The sequence below is a fragment of the Myotis lucifugus genome, unplaced genomic scaffold, assembly GCF_000147115.1.
Source record: "Myotis lucifugus unplaced genomic scaffold, Myoluc2.0 scaffold_48, whole genome shotgun sequence".
In the NCBI taxonomy this organism is placed as follows: Eukaryota; Metazoa; Chordata; class Mammalia; order Chiroptera; family Vespertilionidae; genus Myotis; species Myotis lucifugus.
This window is the reverse complement of record NW_005871096.1, coordinates 2,921,546-2,943,631: the sequence shown is the minus strand read 5'-3', so window position 1 is coordinate 2,943,631 and position 22,086 is coordinate 2,921,546. Positions and strand designations below refer to the sequence as shown.

The 22,086-nt window shown below is 41.7% G+C and overlaps 1 protein-coding gene across 1 annotated transcript in view; it reads right to left on the bottom strand.

Moving 5' to 3' along the window:
* The window catches only part of ATP8A1 (ATPase phospholipid transporting 8A1), a 207,296-nt gene that overhangs the window by 10,258 nt on the left and 174,952 nt on the right, over nt 1-22,086 (bottom strand). Inside the window, 2 exon segments of the mRNA XM_023753617.1 lie at nt 3,722-3,814; nt 4,535-4,623. Of these exon segments, the coding sequence (XP_023609385.1) occupies nt 3,722-3,814; nt 4,535-4,623 (182 nt within the window).

The following is a 22,086-nucleotide window of genomic DNA, read 5'->3' as shown; positions in this document are numbered from 1 at the left end:
TTATCATATTTGCCTGTCTATAGATGCACTGCTTCACGTGCACATAAAATAGATCCCCAAATAACTGCCTTGTCTCCAATGAACCCAGTGCCCACAATCCCTTATTTTAATTCTTTTGGTTTTGAACTTCCTTTTTTTTTTTTGAGAAACTAAGATGTTACAACTTGTAGATGTAATACCCTCGAGTGGGATCCGAGAGGCCCCCAAAATTAATATTTCTGCTACAAAATGTATAAACATTTACATTATAGAAAAAAATAAACATTATTCATGTCATATTTATAGAACAAATGGTTTAGGTTTTTCCAGGAAATGTTTGCTATGGACCTATGGAAAAAAATGGATTTTTGAAGTTTTATTTTTGGATTTGGGAACTATAGATGCTTCCGCTCCCTAGTGTTAGAGCATGTCTACATAAAAGTTACAGCAAAGAACATGGACTCAGCTTTTAAGTCATTTTCTTAATAAAAAATAACTAGCCATGGCTACACAGTGATCGGGAGTGAGGTTTGGATTGATTCTCCCAATATTTTAGGCTTAAAAGCAATATGGTTAAGATGATGAAATATACCTCCCTGACCCCCATTTTGATTTAAAATTGGAATATGGCAAATTTGCTGGCAAGTAGCATACTATTTCCTCTAAAACAGACTCATTATTTTAACTAAGATGTTTTAATTTTTGACAATGAGTGAAGATGAGAAAATAAATTATTGCAAATACTAATCTGGATACAGTGCCTACAAGTTATAGTTTCTCTAGCAGAGTTTTCATTTATGTTTAGCTTGACTTCATAGCATCACTTATTGAAAATTTAAAAAATTAGGGATGATCAACTCACAAAATCTTCCTTAAGAATTGCATCATTCTGCCCTAGCCAGTTTGGCTTAGTGGATAGAGCGTTAGCCTGCAGACTGAAGGGTCCTAGGTTCGATTCCAGTCAAGGGCACATGCCCGGGTTTCGGGTTCGATCCCCAGTGTGGGGCACGCAGGAGGCAGCCGATCCATGATTCTCTCTCATCATGGATGTTTCTGTCTCTCTCTCTCCCTCTCCCTTCCTTTCTCTGAACTCAATAAAAAATAGACAAGGGAACAGCAAAGACGGGGAGGCATAAGATAACACGGTGTTTTGGAACTAAAGGAAGTCTGATATCGCTAAAATACACAGAAATCCCAATTTTCCCCTCTGAAAATGTAGATAAAATTAGCAGACTTAAAAAAATTCAATATTGATATCATTGTCCAAGATTTCTAAAATAATCATGGCAGTAAAATCAATCTGACAATCCCTTAACTGCCTGGAATGCAATAAGTTCAGCATGAAGACTTCCCCAATGATTGAGATTTTTCTATTTTTCTCCTTTCACAGATTCCGCCCCCCTCCCGCCCAAGCTATCACCTAGTTGGAAGACACTGGGATCACTGATAAACTACAAACCACAAAAACTAAATACCACGTGGAGGGGCTTAATGTAAGTTTCATTGACATACAAATATGAGCAATTTACTCCCGAGGGCGGTAACAAGTATCATCAGTGGCCTTCCCCTAACAATTTTTCATAAGTGGTTTTATTCACAATCGTGTGAACTAGAACTCTTACCACATCCTTTTTATAGCTGGAGCGTGAGAGAGAGGAGACATTGATTGAGGGACTGTTTATGCCATGCAATGGAATAGATGCACATTTTTAGATGAAGGGCAGAGATGGAGGGGAAGGTGGAGGGAGGAGGAGACTATCTCTAAGCTTGACAATAGGTATTATCACCCCCATCGCATACACAGGGATACTGACTTAGAGAGGTGAAGGACTTTGTCAGGCCAGCGGAGGCTGCTTTTGTTGCTCTATCACGGTTCCTGAGCAGGAGGCAGAACAGTGAATGGTCAGGAGCAGGGATTTGGGAACCAATTGGTGTGGCTCAAAGCTCAGCTCTCTGACTTCTGACCTTGAGTACACAGTCTCTCTAAGTCTCAGTTTCCCCATCTGGGGAAAATGCAAATGATGGATTTGTATGCGGTTGTTATAGGGATTCAGTGAGACAGTAGACATGGAGGGGTAAGTGCAGCACCGGGCATGCAGTAAGTGCTCAATAAAAACCAGTGTGAGCAGCTTCAGAGAGGCAGACTGGTGTGTGACGCGCCCCTTCGGCCTCATGCAAACAAGTGAGGGCTGGAAGCCAAGGTCTCAGCTTATGTTCCCAGCCTAACACTTACTCCATTGTATCAAGCAGAATAACAACAGTGAATCACCAAGAAGGTGACACATATCAGAGCAAAATATTTCATACGGTTTAGCTTATTTTAGTGTGATGAAAGAGAGAAAAAAATACCTGGCATTACCTTCATGATTGGGGCTCATTATAGACTGCTTTCAAATAATTTTCATTTCCTTTTTGTAATGCTTTGCCAATTGAGTACATTTGATTAGCTTTCTAACCTTGCTTATTTTGAGGTGGTGGTGCTGAGGAAAGGGCTTGGAGTACATAACTCCCTTCATGTATGATACATGCCTATCAGTTCCTAATCACATACCAAGCCACATATGCAATTGCAGGGCACTTTGCCCTAGTCAGGCTCTGATTTTCATGACATACTAATTCAGCGGTTCTCAACCTGTGGGTCGCGACCCCTTTGGTGGTCGAACGACCCTTTCACAGGGGTCGCCTAAGACCATCCTGCATATCAGATATTTACATTATGATTCATAACAGTAGCAACATTACAGTTATGAAGTAGCAACAAAAATAATTTTATGGTTGGGTCACAACATGAGGAACTGTATTTAAAGGGCCAGAAGGTTGAGAACCATGTTTTTATTATGGATACTGTTTGAAGCTAAAAGTCCCCCCCCCTCCCGCTTTCAGTTCCATAACACAATCCTATATAATAAAAGGGTAATATGCAAATTGACCAAACAGCAGAACAACCGGTCGTTATGATGCACACTGACCACCAGGGGGCAGACATTCAACGCAGAAGTTGCCCCCTGGTGATCAGTGCGCTCCCACAGGGGGAGCATCGCTCAGCCAGAAGCTGGGCTTACGGCTGGCGAGCGCAGCGTCGATGGTGGGAGCCTCTCCCGCCTCTGCAGCAGTGCTAAGGATGTTGGACTGTGGCTTAGGCCCACTCCCCATGAGACATCCCCCGAGGGCTCCCAGACTGCTATAGGACGCAAGCCAGGCTGAGGGACCCCCCCACCCCGAGTGCATGAATATTGTGCACCAGGCCTCTAGTTTTGCTTATAACTACCATTTATTTAATGAGTATACCAGGCATTGAGCTATCTGCTTTATTGATAGTATTTTTTTAAACATTTTTTTTCTTTATTGATTAAGGTATTACATATGTGTCCTTATCCCCCCCAATACCCCCTCCCTCCCATACCTTCACCCCGCTGCTGTCTGTGTCCATTGGTTAGGCTTATATACATGCATCAAAGTCCTTTGGTCGATCTTATTGATAGTATTTTATTCAATTCTTACAACTAGTCCTGAGGTAGGAATTATCACCCCCATTTTATAGATGAGTGAATTGAAGCCCAGTAGCATTAAGCAACTTGGCTAAAGGTCACACGCAGTTTAGTGAAATGGCAGCTCTGATTTGAATCCACATCTCTCTGATTCCAAAATCTGTCAACAACACTGCCCGTTCCTTGTTAACTGATAAAATATAAGTTTTACCACTTATTTCCAATCGCAAAAGAACATATGCAGTGTGCATTACCTTTTCCCAAGCACGACTGCTCCTGGGTCTTGAGATTTTGCCTCCAGCTCCTGCACTTCATCTACTAATGTTTTAAAAGCAGTCCTCTTGATTCTGCAAAAAAAAAAAAAAATAAATAAATAATAAAAAAAAATGTTTGCATGGAAATATTTGTGTGAAGACCAAAGACTTCACAAAACTGTTTTATTATCATGCCTCTAAGTACAACAGTGACCAGAGGACAACAGTATTTCAATAGAATATAAAAATTGACAATAACTTTGAGCACTAATATAATTACAGAAACAACAGTCTTAAATGGATTAGGTTTATAACATTAAAACTCTCATAGTTATTAAGTAACCATCATGCACCTAACTTTCATGGTACCGTTTTGTTGTGGGAAGAGATGACATTTTAAAACTTATAATCCTCGACATACATTAGTAAAGTTCTAGTCTCTTTCATTCTATATTTTGTGTATGTTTATAATCCGGCAAGCAAAAAACTTTACTTCACAACTATTGTTCACTAATAACATATATAAGTATGTTTGGAGATGATAGAATTTTTCTTCTACCTTCACTGGGTTTTTCAGGCAGATTTCTAAAAATGTACTCTCCAATATTAACTGAAACCGCCTGCTTTATGTCTTGTAAACTAATTCAGATTTCTAGTTCCTCAATTACTCCTTCTTTATTTATGCAGAGTAAGCGAATACTACTAATTCCTATTCTGCAAACTGCACATCCTGGAGCTGATGTTACAAGTAGAGGAATGTGTGGGTTAGCATACACCTGTACTCTTATGTACATCACTGAGTGCTGTACTTACACCTTGTACACCACATCAAGGAGTAAAGAGGCCACGGGGATGAATAACAGGCCCGTCCAAAAGACGCCGGAACTGAACAGCATGGCTGCCTGAGGAAACCACAAGAAACGCGTCATTCATGCTTAGTTTTTATATGACATGAAGTAAAGTAATTTTAAGAATCTCATTCTGCAAGAGGATATACTATAATAACTCTAAACTTGTGAAATACACGAAATTAAAAGCCAAATGTGTTATTTACTACATCTATTTTTCCCCCCATTGAGTGTCTAATATAGCAAAGTTTTATCATTCGTCAAGTCTTTTCATATTTTTATGAGATTTTTATTGTGGTCAATACATGGAGTAATAAACTTTGGCATTCTTTTATACTTAGAATACATTTGACCTTGGTTTATATCTTTATAATATAAAAATCTTTTTTGGCAATTTCAAATATATTCTGGATTAAATTCTCTTATAATACAACATGTAAAATAAATCCTACTTAGAAACTAAATTTACTATTTTTCAAATAAAAATTAATGATTTTTTAATAAAATATGACATGATAGTAAAAAATTATCCAGATAAATAATGAATATAATATAATCAAGTTAAGATAGCTATAAAAATAAGTTTACTCTTTTCAGCTGATATTATGTAGAAGAATCTTAATTTTTGTTTCAAGATTTATGTAAGTTGTTTTGATATATTCTATTATTGCTAAACTTAAACCAAATATCTAGTATATAAAAAGGCAAGTAAAAGTGAATTAAAAAGAATTTAATCATTCTTTTGTATCAAATCCCAAATTTCTATATCAGAGCCATTTGGGTTTCAAAAGAATGATTCTATGAAAATTAATAAATTCTATTGGTTATTTGCAATTATAATATAAATTCCTTTGTAATATAATTCGATTACAAAGAGCTTAAAAGGAAGGACTATGTCATACAATAAAGCCAAAATAAATATTTTATTTCACTTCAAGTCTTATTTGTTTACCAAGAGTAAATTTGCAGCAAATATATTATTATAACCCCATTAAAATGTAGCCAACGAATGCATGTACATTTAAACTCTACTAAAAATCACACAGAATTTTTTTTAAACCAAGTGTGGTTCAGGAATTAAAAATGATCTAGAGTTTAATTCTTATAGGCAGTTTCACAATGACACACAGACAACCCTAACCAATCAATCCTTATCAAACAGAAAGATTACTAATTATGTTTCACATTACCCATTCATTTTGACTCTCACCTGAAGACCAGGAACTGCTATTTAAATTTTTCTCCACATGAACACGGGCTTAACGATGCCGTGTCGGTTCAAGAATACTAAGATTTTTTTCCCCCCTTTACAGGATCAAATAGCTCTGAATACGGTCAAATAAAAACATGCCCTTACAAAATTATCAGAAAATAAATGTTGCCACGTGGCTTTGACGAAACAGCACCCATATTCTAGACACCAACCACATGAAAAATATTCACATAAAAGTCACTTTATTTTATAAGCAAAACATGATCTTCGACATGTTTGCTGACATCCTCAATAGTGAAAACCAACAATAACTGTGTAAGAGGAAATGTCTATCAAGTCAGGGGGCTTTGTTTGGAGTGAACGAAGCCTTTCAGGATGGTGATGACGGTAAAAAAAACCACATTTCTTTTTTCCTTCTGGGGGGAAAAGGTAAGACTCAAGCTCCTAAGTCACGGCGCTGAAAATGCCTATTTTCATTGAGGGGGCCAGAGGAGAAAGCTTTATTCTTGCCTTTGCCACCTTGGATTGAATGTCCTCGGATAGAAAAGGCAGACAGTGCTGGTGGAGCCCGCTGGCTGCTCATTCTGACCATTGTGATGGTAACGGGCGCCCCCCATTCAGTCCACAGCCTCTGGCTTTCCCCAGGAACAACAGGAATTGAGGGGGAAAAAAGTTTTTCTGCGTCATATCTGAAAGCCTGTCAGATTTTTTTTTTCTTTTGCAGAGTTAATCCAAACCTAAAAGATTTAAAGCCGGCCTTTGCATTGAAGACAGAGAGGCTCTGTATTTTTTGGATGGAGAGGGGGGAAAATCCCACAGAGGTATTTCCTTCCTTTCTGTACAAGAACGCTCCCCTCCCACTGGAGAAGCGAGTTTTGTCTCTAACTTTTCAGGTCAGCTGGGGAAAGGCGCCGACCCCCGCACACAATGGGGGGAACAGGAGCAGCCTGTTCCGGGCTGGACTCGCGCCCCCTCCCAGAGCAGTTTGCAAATTGCTCCGAACGTGGGAGATCGGTGGGCCCTGCCAAGCCGCCCCCGCTGCCCCCCCTTCATCCGCGGCCCCGTGAGACCAAATGCAATGGCCACAAAAGTGGCTCCCAGGGGACTTGAGAAGGGATCAGTCCAGGGAGCCGCAAAGCCGGTGACTGGAGGGCACAGGCCCTGCGCGGGGACAAGCAACCGCTTGTCTCTGCAGAGAGCCGCTGCCTCCATCCACATCGGCCTTCGTGGGCTTCAAAAATGCACCAGCGCGGCCTGAAGACGCAGATGCAGCCGAGGAAGGAGGAACTGCTCCGAAATTTCCACTTGAACTTGCAGAGAAAGGGCGCTTGAAACAACACAAGCTCAGGTGCATGTAGCTAAGCCAAGTGGCTTCCCCAGAGAAGAGGGGCCGGCCTTCTGAGCACCGACATGTCCCCACAGCAGAGGAACACGTCCTTCTTCACCTTCAGGGTCCCCAAGTCCCGTCTTGTAGAAAGAATTTCCATGTGCGACCTGCCCACAAACCTTCAGCAAAAGGGTTCTTAATCCTACACCCCCTTTTACACTGTAACGAACAGAGTGCTGTGCTGTGGCTCATTCTCAGATAGAGGGCTGATGCTGTCCAAACAGCAGGCCCTGGGGACCCTAAGACACTCTCCGTGGACCCCAACTGCGACAGATCGCCCTGGAAGTCGCCCTGGCTCTGCCCTTCCCAGCTCCCAGACAGGGGAGAAGGGGCCCGAGTCTCTGCTTTTTCTCAGCTGCACAGTAGACTGAAGAATTAAAACTGATAATGTTTGTAAAGTGGCTGCTTTTATTAATCAGTGACACTGATGAATAACCAACGTTTTCTTTCTTCATTTTAATTTTCAAATATCTTTAAACACGCGGTCTTCTGTTCTTCCTAGTGGTCTCTCCCATGAGCTTCAGGCAGGAATTTATTTTTATTTTTTTTTATCACATATTAAGTATAAGTCAGCTTAGAAATGTTGTGGCTTCATCACATTATCATAAAATATGCTTGCCTTAAGACTGACACTGGCCAAAGTAACTAACCACTAATAAATTCCCATTCATCTCAATCTGCTAATTTAGGAAGCAGAGATAATTTTTTCATAACAATTATTAAAGGACTGCATGGGCATAATAATTTTGAAAGGAAAAATGATTTAGAATATAGTGCTGTAAAACAGTGTTTTTTGGGGGAGGGGAGAGCAGGACAGCAAGATAAATGAATATAAATTCCAGAGGGGTTAACGTTAATGTGAATAACAACAAAAAACCAAGAAGTGATTATTAAGTGTTTCCAGTTTTATATATGGACTTTCTTAGCTTAAACACAGTGAGAAAGCTATAAAAATAAATGCTTTAGAGAACTGATTCATAAACATGTAGAAGCGTCACAAATTCAAAAAGAACATCACTAAAAAGCAAAAAAAACCAAGAATGACTGCCATAAGTACATGAAATTCTGCAACAGTATCCGCTTATAAAAACAGACCATTTATTTTCATAAGAACAACTACAGATCCCAATAGGTAGGAAAAGACCTCAGAAGGTGCTCACAACAGCAGCAGCAAGTAATCAGTAACTTGGAAAAGAAACACACCAAATGAGATCCGATTTAAATTCACTGTCACAGGTGAGAGGGGTTCGGTGAAACAGGTCGCTGTGACAATTTATATTCACGTCAGCAATGTACTCGCCTTAGGAAAAGGCGTTGGACAACGTGCATCGAAGACAGGACGTGCGTTCCTGTTTACATGCTAATGCAATTTCTGGAACTACGTGTTGCACTCTGGGGCAGCTTTTACATGTAGGTTAGTAACCAATGAAACTTCTGGGGTGACTAGTCCTGAAAGCACCCCCTCTAAAAAGCGCTCCAGGGCCCAGGGTTTAGGAAAGGTATAAACCCCAGCCACACCCTCGCGGAGAGGCCCAGCACAGAGTAGCACATTTAAGGCTTTGGCAAATCACAGTAAAGAACCCTACTTCCTAGTTTTTTAAAGCAAGATTTCCAAATGTATTGATGGACCTGGAGCACTTTGCCCACACACTGCTTACCAACACCCCGTGGAACTAATTTGGGGGAATGCAAATATTCATCGTGGGTTTTTTAAAAACACTAAAACATTAGTGAAAACTAGCAGGACACTATGTGGCTGGTTAGGTAAACGTACCTGCACTAAGATAATATTATCCAAGCTGTTAGTGACGCTGTTCACAGAATGTGATTAGAAAACGGATTGTTGGGAAGAGTCTGAATAAAGGGGAAAGGTAAACTATCCTGCCATTCTCTCAGGAGCCTTCTGTTATCACATAAACACCCCCTAGGAAGGTTGGCACTTTCTATTATCTATATGGGGACCAGTCACAACCCTCCCTCTGCCTTAAATCTCTTGCCTGTACTTCAACCACAACTACCAGCTGTGAACTTGACCATCACACAGGTCCTTCAAACAGATACATCCCAAACGGAACACACTGCCTTCCCCCTAGGCCTGCGTTTCCTTTGTGCCATCCGTCCAGGGAATGGCTTCAGCGACTAAGACAGAAGCTGGGCTCTACTCTTGAATTGTCTCCTTGCACCACATCCAAGCCACCACCAGGTTCTGTTGTGCTCTAGTGTCTCTGAAATCTACTTCCTGCCAACCCTGCTCCCATGATCCCAGTCCCAACAGTTCCTTGTCCTCCAAACAGCCTCCTCGCTGGACTTACTGACTCATTTTGCTCTGCTTCTAGGCCGGCGGCACACGGCAGCCAGAGGGATAGTTCCAAAGTGCTATCAGCCAGATGTGAGCGGTTCTTGGATGAAACCCTTTTGATGGCTTCAGGCCACCGTAGGATCGAGTACAAAGGCCTTAATATGATCTCAAGACCTTTCCTACCTGACCTCTGATTGCTTCCCCACTATCATCTCTCAAGCCAGTCCATCTCGCAATGTGTTTCGGTTCCTGGAACTCGACCCTGCTTACTCTCAACCTTGCGCCCTCGCATCTGTGACTCCTCTTTGCTCCCCAATATTCCCATGGGATGTCACTTCCTTCCTTAGACTTGGGTCAGCTGACCCTACTTCGGGCTTTCATTTTGATGGCACCCGTCACCCAGTTTCTAGTTGCTCCTCTGTGTTCCTGTAATACTTTAAACTCTGTAAGAGGAAGAAGTAAATCTAAATACATTCTCACAACCCAAGTCCTCAACTACTGAGAGCAGGTGTTCAATAAATAATGTTTGAATAAATAAGTTCTTACAATCTAGTGTTTGGAGAGATTAAAAGTTGAAATACCACAGCCTTGAGACTATGTTCCTGAGATGGGGTGGTTACAGTTTGATTGGTTTTCCTGTGTTCTGGTTCGGAGTTATCCCGGGAGCAGTTATAACTAGATATTTATGTGATTCGGGGAGAGGGGAGAAGAGGTTGTCCTAGTTCCCTAACTATCCTTTTCTAATGTAGCTTGTCCTTTCTTTTAAAAAAGCTGGGTGGCATGTATTAAAAGCTGAAGCATATTAAACTACCTCCCCCTTCCTTCCATATTAATCAAAATAAATTTTTATTGATTTCAGAGAGGAAGGGGAGGGAAATGGAAACATCAATGATGAGAGAGAATAATTGATTGGTTGCCTCCCTGCATATGTCCTGATCAGGAATTGAACTGTGACCTCTTGGTTCATAGGTCGGTGCTCAACCACTGAGCCACACCAGCCACGCAAAAGATATATTTCAGTGAAACAGGGAAAGTATGACAACTGGAAGTAACATTTTTGTGGGGGTGGGGTAGGGTGAGGAGAAGGGAGGTAGAATGGCCAGGACGGAAAAAAGGTCTTGTACTAGTTCACCACTAGCATTTATTTCTCACGTCCTCTGATCCAAATCTTTGTTCTGTGGCCTCAGGTACTTTCTGGAATGCTGTGCATTCCATAATCAAAAGCCATCCGCTATGGCTTCAAGTAATTATGTTCATGACATTTGTAGGTAACTTTCTAGGACCTGGTCTTTGTGTAACTTTTCGGTTCTAGCTCCAAACATTCCCTACATCGGAAACCCCAAACTTGCTCTGCTCGGATCTGTTCTCTCCGGGGAAAGCCCTCCTCACACGTCCAGCCCAGGGAACAGCAGCACCAAGAAACCTTTCCAGACTTTCCAAACCGGAGCCTGGGGGGCGCGCCCTCTCCTCTGCTATCTATCCCCTGTGCATCCCGATCATAATTAGCATCTTCCGTTCTAATTGCCTGTTAATCTGTTGGTTGACTCCATGAGACTCAAGCTCCACAGGACACCTCCCTTTTTTCAGCTTCTGCGCCACTGACACCCTGTCTAGGTCCTGGTACACAGGCACTCCATACATCTCAATTGAACTGATTTGAGCTGGGCTCTTATAAAGGATGAATGTCATTCTCCATAAAATCAGACAAGGCAGAACACCCAGAAAATAACTGAGGAGAAGGGTGTTTCAGATAAACCCCAATATGTTTGCAATTATTCCCAGAAGCTCTTGATTATTCAGAGACAAAGAAAACCCTTGGCTTGAATTATCCCAAATAAACAAACACAATCTTAGAAAATATGCAAATTGTTCCAAACAAAGAAAAGCTTAGAAAATATGCAAATTAGATACCAGATCACAGCATTTATGTGCTCTTTCCCCTTAGATATTTCTGCTGGTGAGGGACTGAAGGAGGGCTGGGCAACCCTGGGACTCAGAACCAATATTCAATCTAGCTGTGTGATGCAAGACATGATCTTTGAATCTCCACCCTCCAGCAGGGAGTAACAAGAAAACAAATGATTAAAAGAGGAAGGGCTACTTGGGACCTGGATCAATCAGAAGCTAACTTTTTCACAAAAAGTAAAAATTGACTCTATATCAATATATACTGAGCATGCAAAAGAAAATAGTCTTTCTAAAAAGGAATCAAGAGCACCAGGAAAAGTGTGGTTCTGAAACTTTATTTTCTGGGGATTTAAACTTTATTTACAGTTTCCAGAGGAATAAAAATAATTAAGAACAGAATGTGTTTTTTGTTTGTTTTATTTTAATCTTTTTTATTGTGCTATTTAAAAAACTTAAAACACCAGAAAAAGTAGTAGAGAATTAGTAACAAAATATTCTTTTTAATATGAGAAATATAATTTTAAAATATTATGATGATACTGAATAAGATGTATAACATAGGGTAAGTTGCCTCAATGCTCAATGCTCAATAGGTTTACTTGTTTTATTATTCTTACGAGTTTTTATAACTTTGAGATGGCTCTGTATTCTATCTTCTCCCCCGCCTCCCCTTTTTTTAAGAGAGGGAGGAAGGAGGAGAGATAGACATAGAAACATCGATCTGTTGCTTCTCATACTCGCCCCCCACCGAGGATTGAACCTGCAACCTAGGTATGTGCACCGACAGGGTATCAAACCCTTGACCTTCCAGGAGGGCGCTCCAGCCAACTGAGCCACACCAGCCAGGGCTGTATTCTATCTTCTTAAAAACCATCTCATAAAGCATCAATTGTTTGATTACTTTCATGTCAGAGACTTCAAGTTGCCTCCCAATATATCCCCTCTCCCTTTCTTAAATGCAACTTCCTGATTTTTAGCTGGACACCTTGTCCTCCAGCTCAAAAGACTATATTCCGCTGGCTCTTTTGCTGCAGCTGGGTGTAGCCACGCGACTTACTTTTGGTCAATGAGATTTAAGTGGAAATGTGGTGGGCAATGTCTAGGAAAGAGCCTCAATGAGAAAGAGTTCCTCCCTTTTTTGCTGGCTGGAATGCTGGCAAAATGGTGAGGGCTTGCCCTAACTGGTTTGGCTCAGGGGATAAAGCGTCGGCCTGTGGACTGAAGGGTCCCAGGTTCTATTCCGGTCAAGGGCATGTACCTTGGTTGCAGGCACATCCCCAGTAGGGGGTGTGCAGGAGGCAGCTGATCGATGTTTCTCTCTCATCGATGTTTCTAACTCTATCCCTCTCCCTTCCTCTCTGTAAAAAAAAAAAATCAATAAAATATATTTTTAAAAAAATGGTGAGAGCTTAAGCAGCCATTCTGGACTAGGAGGAAGTACACTAAGGTTGGCGATGCAGTAAGAGAGAAGAAACCCAGTCCCTCATGACTGTTCAGCTGCCACACCAGTCCTGGATCGCCGGCCTCCACTGGACTTCTTTTACACTAAAGAGAAATAAACTCCTATCTTGTTTAATGTAGTTACTTTTTTTTTTTAACATAAAAAAACATGTCATAAACTTGCTTTGGAGGATACATGGCTAGGGAGGATAGGTGACGGTTTGAAACAGAGCAGCTTTTGACCATTCCTTGCAAAACTGGTGTCCAGTTATGAGCTTTATTGAAGCAGATGGTAGTGACATTCATGGTTTCTTTCATGAGCTTTTCGCATAGAATCCCTGGCATACAACTCAAAAACAAGCTGTCTGGTCTTATGAGCTAAAATGTGGAACCTGGAGGGGAGCTCTTTCCCTCTCTCTGCTCCAGCCACACTGGCCTTTTACTCTTTGCATTTGCCTAGCTCATTTGTGCCTTGGAGCAGGGGTATCTACTGTTCCTTCAACCCTGACATGCTCTTCTTTGCACAATAGGTACCCATCCCCACATCGTCTGTTTCAGCTTAGTTGTTCCTCCTTCAAAAAGACCTCCCTGGAGCACCCATTCTAGGCCCTGTAATATCCTACCGCCCTGCTTTTGTCCTTTGTGAAATCATCTTTAGTCATTTAACTAATTTAGTGACCATTCTCCTTCCCACCCCCTGGTTCCCTCAACCTGATTGCTAATGGGGATCTTGCCCAATTAACCCATTACCTTGACACAGAGCCTAGCACCCATTAAGCACTCACCACATACCTATGGAATGAATCAGTACAAGAATGAATGGACTCCTGAGAACAAAACTCGGCCGTACTAGGAGCAGGCTTGGTTCAGCTTTCCATGCCCTGGCACTCTGGGTACCTACGGCATCTCTCATATGATGACACCAACACCCCCTCATTAGCAATGAGATCCTTAAGGGCAAGGACTATGTCTGTCATCCCTATATCCCCTGGTGCCCAACACAGAGCCTGGTGTACATCCGACACTCAATGGCCACTGGCTCTGCATTGTAGGAGAAAGATGCTGTGCCTACAGATGCAACACCAACTTCCTCATGACTCCAAGGGGAGCTCTAGCCTTCAGATGTGCGCACGTGTCTCAAGTCACCATTCCAGCCGTCACATCCATGTCTTGCTTTCCTCCCCAGTGATTCCACACAGGCTTCTCTTGACAAAATGGGCTTGGGAGTGGCTGCACAGCCAGCTGCCTTAAGGACTGTGATGGTCCGCCTGTCTCCTTGACGGTCAGGGGCATGAGGACTGTGACCCTCCTTTATCAGACGGGCTCATAACTATTGGTTCATTGAAGAACATCTGACAGAGTTTAGGGTAGCTGCTCCCTCCAGGCCCCTTGGCTACACACAGTAACCTTGGATGAAACGCCATCATATCAGAACACTGCCCCACCCCATCAGCAAGAGCCAGTCATGTGACCAATAAATTATCACATGCTATCTAGGTAATTAAAGGCTGAGAGATGAATAAGGACTCTTTTAACCAGGAAATTCCTCATATGTAAAATAATTTATTGTGTTGGTAAAATGGGTAACAGCACCAGTTAGGAAAATCATATCACTAATGTGGTTTATTAATACCTCTCCTACAGGGGTGACACCAAAGGGTTCCACAAAGATTTTTATTGTTTTGCAGAAAGACTTTACAAACCTCAATCAGGAGATCTGAGATTCTGTAAAACACATGCTCGTTCCTTAACTTCAATTTCCTTCAGTAGTTTTATGGATCCCCCAGGCCAGGGAGAGCAGAACCAGATGGCGCTTTGGGGAGGACCGTGCGCTGCGGGTCTGCAAGGCCAAGATCCGTTTAAAAGTTCTGCCGATACCGAGCTTCTGGTATTCATCGTGATATGAAATGATCCTTGAGGTAGCTGGCTTTAATTTTTTAATCTGGCATAGTCATCATAGTGGCTAAAAGATTTTCTTCTGGAAATTCAAAAAAAAAAAAAATACCCAGTAACCTTATCTAGACCAGTCGGAAAAGCAGGCCAGCATATGTTTATATAACACAGCACTTCTCCCCAGGGCCTACCTTGCCCCATAAATTGTTGTGCTGGTGTGAAAAAATACAAGCCGGGTCTGAAAAAAAAGTCCTCCTCTTAAATCACAACCATATTTGTGAGAGGAGAGGAAGACAGGGACATATTTAAAGTCACAGCCAAGGTTGCGACACTATTTCCTCTTTAGTTTTCTTTCTTAAATAATTTCTTATCGTCATAGTTTCTACCTTCGTCTAACCCACTTCCCTGCCCCACACCCCTAGGTCAGAATTCCCTTTTCATAGGTAAATATTTCAGTAATTTGTGGCACGGCGATACTTGCTAATCATTACCATTTGCATCATTATTATGGGATGCAGAATTACTGTAATGGAAACAAAGTGCAAAACTATAGGAAGGAATGGTTCCCAAATGGGAACACCCTGCCCACCAACTGAGAACAGCCGCTCGGGCTGCCCTCCACTCGGAGATATTTGGGGATGCATTTCCGGTAAATCCTGGCATGTGGAATGTGCTGGAGTAAGGGAAGAAACTATCTGACCAGGTGAAGAAAAACCCCGATCGGTGGTAATGGCAGCTGAGTACATCTGAACTCGGCAATACTACACGCAGATAATGACCGCTCAGTTTCCCAACAAGATGCAAGTGAGTACTTTGGAACATGGGCACCAAAAGGCCCCTACGCCACTACAGTTGATAAGGCCGGGGTGGGGGAGGGAAGGCTTAGTGCAGAATGAAAAGGTGAGAGAAGAAACGCAAAAGGAACAGCCAATGGTGGTTAAGGGGGTGGCTTCTGGCTGGGTTCCAATCCCAGCTCAGGTACAAGCTGTGTGACCTTGAGGGAATGAGTTAGCCTCTCTGTGTCTGTGAAAGAGGTCACAGGGCCAGACTCACAGTGTTGCTGTTGAACACTCACATGTTAAATGAGTGATGACATGGAAAGTGCTAAATTGTGACTGACCCTCAGGGGGGAGGGCCTATTATTATTTTAGTGGCAACTGTACATTCTCTGATGATGGGGGCTGACTGGGTTTTCATTTTCACGTGTATATTTTTTAATGAGATGGGTATTATTTGTACCAATATTGCTGGTAAGAAGAGGCAAGAGGCTAAGGTTTGTAGTGAGATAGAATTTCTATAAATGCGTGGGGGAGTTAGGTGGGTGTTGAAAAAGGAGAATGAAATATCTGGGCACTTTTAAAAGGAGATGGGAACACTCTGATACCTGGCTCACTTGAGGGAAATGACCAGGGCCCTGGGTATCCTGAGAAAAAGCAGATAAGCCCGGGGAACCACTCCAAGGAAGATGGCTGCAGGAAGACAGAAAGAGTTCCCACCTGGGAGTAAGAAATAGCAATGTCCCCCCACCCCAACGTATTTAGTCCCTTCCTCGGAATGTTAGAGAAGACCAATGGGATTTGAAAAACACCACCACCACCACCACTTGGGGTGAATTCTCTGGGTCACTTGCTTTGCTTACCACAAAGTGTTGTGAGATAAAACAAGGAAGGCCTGGATCAAACACAGGGCCTGGAGAACAGGGTGGTGCGCAATAATTGTTGGTTCTCTTCCCTCCCCCTCTTAGCGAGCTAGGATTTTCGTTCAACACGTAGAGAAAAATGCCTCTGCCTGCAGATGGGGGCTGCAGAGATGAACCCAGAATGTACATTGGAAATGACTATAAAAACCCAGGTCTATGTGTGAATACGCATCCAGCTGAATATAGAAGCATGCGACCTGTACCTGTAAGATGCCTAATTTGTGTCTAATTCACACCCTGAGATCCTGTTAACTAGAGCAAGGGAGTCTGTGCCCTTTCAGTATTTAAGGTGCGTGCGACTCTGGGAGAACACAGTGAAGACAACACACAGAGAATCTGAATCTCAGGAGTTGGCAGGCAACCTCGGGGGGTGGGGGTGGGGGGGGAGAGGGGGTAGGGCAGGGATTTTCGGGTGGTGTACTGCAAGAATTTTTAAAACATGCAATACCTGACTATTTAGTCAGGGGCACTGACCTCTTTTCCCTTGGATCAAGCACATCAAACTTGCCGGCCGCGAGTTTGACATGCTTGCCTTAGGTTGTCAAATAAAAAATGACAGCAGCCAACACAAAGCTGCCTGATGTGAATGCCCTGTCTTCAACCATAAATATATAGGTCATATAATAGAGTTGCATCTTATCGGTTACATCACATAACAAGGTTGCACCTGATTGGTTAATTCTTGGTACCAGAAATTCTTATATACACTACTATAGGCACCTGATACACGTTACTATTGTACACTATTCTTGTGTGACATGAATAATTTTCATGGCAATCAATCAAAACTATACCTATTTCTTTTGTCAGATTGGCAAAAATAATTTATTTTTTGGTGGCTGCAGAATTATAGTGCTAGTTTCTGTGTGCCATGAGATAAAAAAAGTTGGAAATTGCTGGTGTAGACAAATGAGGCTTGGAATTCCTAAGAATCTCTGGTGGCTGACCAGCACAGAAAGAGTTGGTTAAATGAGGCCAGCATCCTGCTCCGATGCTGGAAACTGTTACATGTGGGTCGCTGCATGTTAGAAAGATGTTCCATTTGAGCTGAAATCTGGCTCTCTGTCACCTCTACCCCACTGTTTCTCATTTGTTCAAAACAAACAAGCAAGCAAAAAAATTTATTTAACGATCGTTTACTTAACACTGATTTATGGGCTCCAGGAGCCCAACACTGTGAGGCTGGAGTGAACGAGTGAAGAAATGCAGGGGCAGTGGACACCGAGAAGGGGTGTACGCATCTGGAACGGTCATGGGCTCGCATGTGGAGGGTGGGCTGAGGAGGAGCAAGACCACGGAAATGTCTAGAGCAGGCGTCCTCAAACTTTTTAAACAGGGGGCCAGTTCACTGTCCCTCAGACCGTTGGAGGGCCGGACTATAGTTAAAAAAAAAATATGAATAAATTCCTATGCACACTGCACATATCTTATTTTGAAGTAAAAAAACAAAATGGGAACAAATACAATATTTGTATTTGCACGTGGCCCGCGGGCTGTAGAGAGAGCAGTGCCCTCAGAAAACAGAAAACAGACACTTCCTCTTCTGTGCAAATCCCTGAAATCCCGGCAGGGAGTGATGGGCCCTTCACTTCTAATTTGCAGGTTACACACCATGGATGCCTCGGAATGACTATGAGCGGAGAGCAGCATGGCACAGTGCGTCAGGCTGCGGGCTCCGGGACCAGGCAGCTAAGTCAAAATCTCATCTGTCACTTAGTATTAGTGGGATGTCAGTGAGGCACTTAACTTCTCTGTTTACGTTTTCTCATCTGTGAAATGGTTATAATAACAAGTTTGCTGTGGGGATCCAGTGAGCTGAGGACAAGCAAATGCTAATGGTGTTCCTGGCTAACACGGTGGAGTCTGCCTTGACTTCTCTCACTCCCCATAGCCAGTCTGCAACAAGTCCTATTGGCTCTCCTACCTTCAAAGTAGGTTCAGAATCTGACCACTGCCACCACTGCCACCACTGCCTCTCACCTGGGTTACTGCAATAACCTCCTAAGTGGCTCAAAACACAGCAGTCATAGTCCTGCTATGAAAACATAAGTCAGATCATGACACCTCTCCCTCAAACCCTTCCATGGCCCTTGATCTGACCATGGGTAAAAGCCACAAGGCTCTACGGCGAATGCTAACATTTATACTTACCCTGGTATTACTGATAATAATACTTATATTACTACGTCTAGTATATATTATATATAACTATATTATTGTATTGTAATATATGTAATATTATAATAGTAATATGATTTATGTAATGTATAATGTATATGCAATATATAATTATATATGTAACACATAATCCTATATAATAAAGAGCTAATATGCAAATGGTCTTTGTGCCCTCGCGCCGCGGCCAGGGGACCTGAGGCCGCGCCCCGCCGCCTGGCGTGGCTTGACGGGGGTGGGGCCAGTTGGGTCTGGGTCTCGCACAATTTCGAGGTGTGCGCAGTTGGGTGGGGTCTTGACTCTGGGTCCCGTGGCGTGCCCCAGACTCTGACAGGAGGAAGATTTTTATATACATTTTACTAATTTTCCTTCATCTCTGATACTTCTATTATAGAGAAAGGGCAAATAGCAATATTAAAATATTTCCTCTAATTAATTCCCTTTTAATGTGCATGAATTTTGTGCACCAGGCCACTAGTATATTATAATAGTATTTTGCTATGAAAGTTAACAGATGAATCATTAAATTTTATTCAAGAGTGGTTGTCCAATTATACATACTAGTATATATGTATATATATATATTATATATATATATATATATATATACAACATGTATATAAATATTGGAATATAAATAAATTTTTCACATACACACATATATATGCATCTATATGCATATGTGACTATACTTTAGATTAAAATATAGTTTTAAGATTAGAAAAATAGGTTAAAATATAGATTTAAAATTAGAAAAATATAAACCTAAGGGTAGCAACTTCTTTACTGAACTAACTGGATTGTAATAGAACAAATGATTCTATATATAATAAATATGTTCAAAAATTGATTATTGTGCCTGGCCGGTGTGGCTCAGTGGTTGAGCTTCAACCCATGAACCAAGAGGTCACTAGTTTGATTCTCAGTCAGGGGACATGCTCAGGTTGTGGGCTCGATCCCCAATAGGGAGTGTTTCTTTTTCATCGATGTCTCTATCACTCTATCCCCCTCCCTTCCTCTCTCTCTAAAAATCAATAAAAACGTATTTTAAAAAATTGATATTGCTGTAAACATTTTTGAGATGCATTAACCTAGTGCCCAGGAAATGGTAAATACAGAATATCTATCCTTGAGAATCTGAGTGGCATTCTTGTCATCTTCTTTTTCTGGAGCTGCTGTGAGGCTCATTCATATACACACATATATATCAAAATGCTTTTCAAGCCCTAAAGTACTACATAAATTTCAAGTATTATTCTTTTCTTTCAATAAATTAGACAGACTTACATTTTGGACAAGCTAGTCAAGCCCAATGCTGAGTTAATCCATTTTTGAAGTTTCAATGGAGCAAAAGCTATTTAAATATTATATTCAAAGTATCAGTATAATAAAACAACAAGAACAAGAACCCCCGTTAGCACGTCCCACTGTATGTGAAGTGAACAGGAACGTGATGGAGTACTGACATTCATTTCACTCCAAATTAAACACAGCATCACCACAAACCTCAAGAGATAATAAGAGGTTTTGTGTTTGGTTAATACTGGGAATTCTATAGGCATGGGTAGAATTATATTTGGTTGGCAAAAAGCCAATCAAACATCACACTTGTCATAGAAGTAGGTGGTCAAAAACCCCATTCTTGTCATTGAAGCTGTTGGCTACAGTTGCTTACACTATCTGGATCGCAACATCTTTTGTCATTCATTTTGAAGATAAAATATTAAGAAATGAGACAAAATGAGGGCTAATGAAAAAGATATTAAGTTAGAATTGACCTTGGGGAAAAAATAGAGCACATCAAATAAAAACAAAGAATAGAATTGGGTTTTTCAAGTGGCATCACCAGACAGATACAGTCTTTGATTTTATCTCTTCAGGACAAATGGACTCAGCAACCAAGGTAAGAGGGAGATGCATTCACAGCCTTTTCTCTGTTCTTAAAATACACGCTGTAAATTTTCTAGAGGTCATAGTACATATTTCAAAAGAAGCCTTCACTTTTGCTGGAAGTATGTGCTCTTTCATATGTCTGGCTTTGTGTAATCCTATATAATAAAGAACTAATATGCTAATTAGACCGAATAGCAGAACGACTGTCCAGACGACCTTCCGGATGAAGGCAGGGCTGTGAGGGGCTGTGAGGGCTGGCTGAGGCAGCTGGGGCTGCAAGGAACAAAGTCCCTTGCACAAGTTTCGTGCATATAGGGCCTCTAGTCTGTCTATCTATCTATCTATGTGTGTATACACACACACACACACACACACACACACACACGCACACATATATATGCCTAAGCGACCGTCCGACCGTTCTTCTGGTAGCTATGACGTGCAATGACCACCAGGGGGCAGATGCTCTGACCAGTAGAAGAGGGAGACTGATTCGCTGTGGGCTAGGTTGCTGCTGGGGCACTGTTGGCCCTAAATCTGCTTCACCCGCACCCTGGACCCAAAGATCGGTTTCGGCCTGATCCCCGCAGGCCAGGCCAAGGGACCCCACTGGTACACAAATCCGTGCACCAGGCCTCTAGTAGTATATAAGGGCTCTCTAATAAATTTAAACATGAAAAAATTTTTTTTAATGTGCTTGCATTCTGCTAATTTATAAAAAAACAGGATGCTGTCAGATAAAATTTCATGAAAATGATCTACAAACCAGACTGTCAAAAGTGAAAGGTACTCAGGCACTTCTTGGGGGCAAGGCGTATAAGGAAACCACTGGACCGGTTTCCCAGGACTGTGGGGAAACGATGTACTGGAACGGAGCTCACATTACCCTGATTTGCAAGTTACTGTGAGGTCACAGGAAATCCTGAAATGTTTTCCACATTTTCTTTTATACATTTTATGTCAAATTTCCTGCAATTGAAATCATAAACCCTCCTACTGCTGGAATCTCTTCTGGAGGAAAGGGGATCCTGTGACATTCCCCCATGAACACCTAATAACTCAACTCCTACCAGGGTAACAAGAAACTGAAAGACAGAATTGAAAATGGACTCTGATAAGGCTGAAATGTCAGATGCCCTAACTCTTTCGAAATGAAAACCAAACTGTTATTAGGACAACTTTCAAAGTGCATTTAATCTAGTGACGGTGGACTTTTCTTTAGAATAAGAGATAACAGAAGAAATGATAGACTGTCCCAAAGACATAAGCCCACCATTTCCCCAAATCTCTCATCCAAAATGTATTTGTGGATTTATGTTCTAATTTTAAAATGGAATTTTCTATGTGGATATTCTTAACGTGATTCACGCTCCTGACAGCCGTACTTTATTGTCCCCACTATGTTTATGAAAGGATCAGTCAGATTTAAGTAAAAGGTCCGCATTTAAAATATTCTCTCAGGATTTATTACAACTGTGGAATTTAAAAATAGCTTTTAAATGGTCAAATGCTCCATTTTAATATAAATCCAGGCCAAACGACTCAGGTTCCTTCATGAATAGAAATCTTTTTTAAGGTTTGTTGAATCATGAGTTATGGGGACACATTAC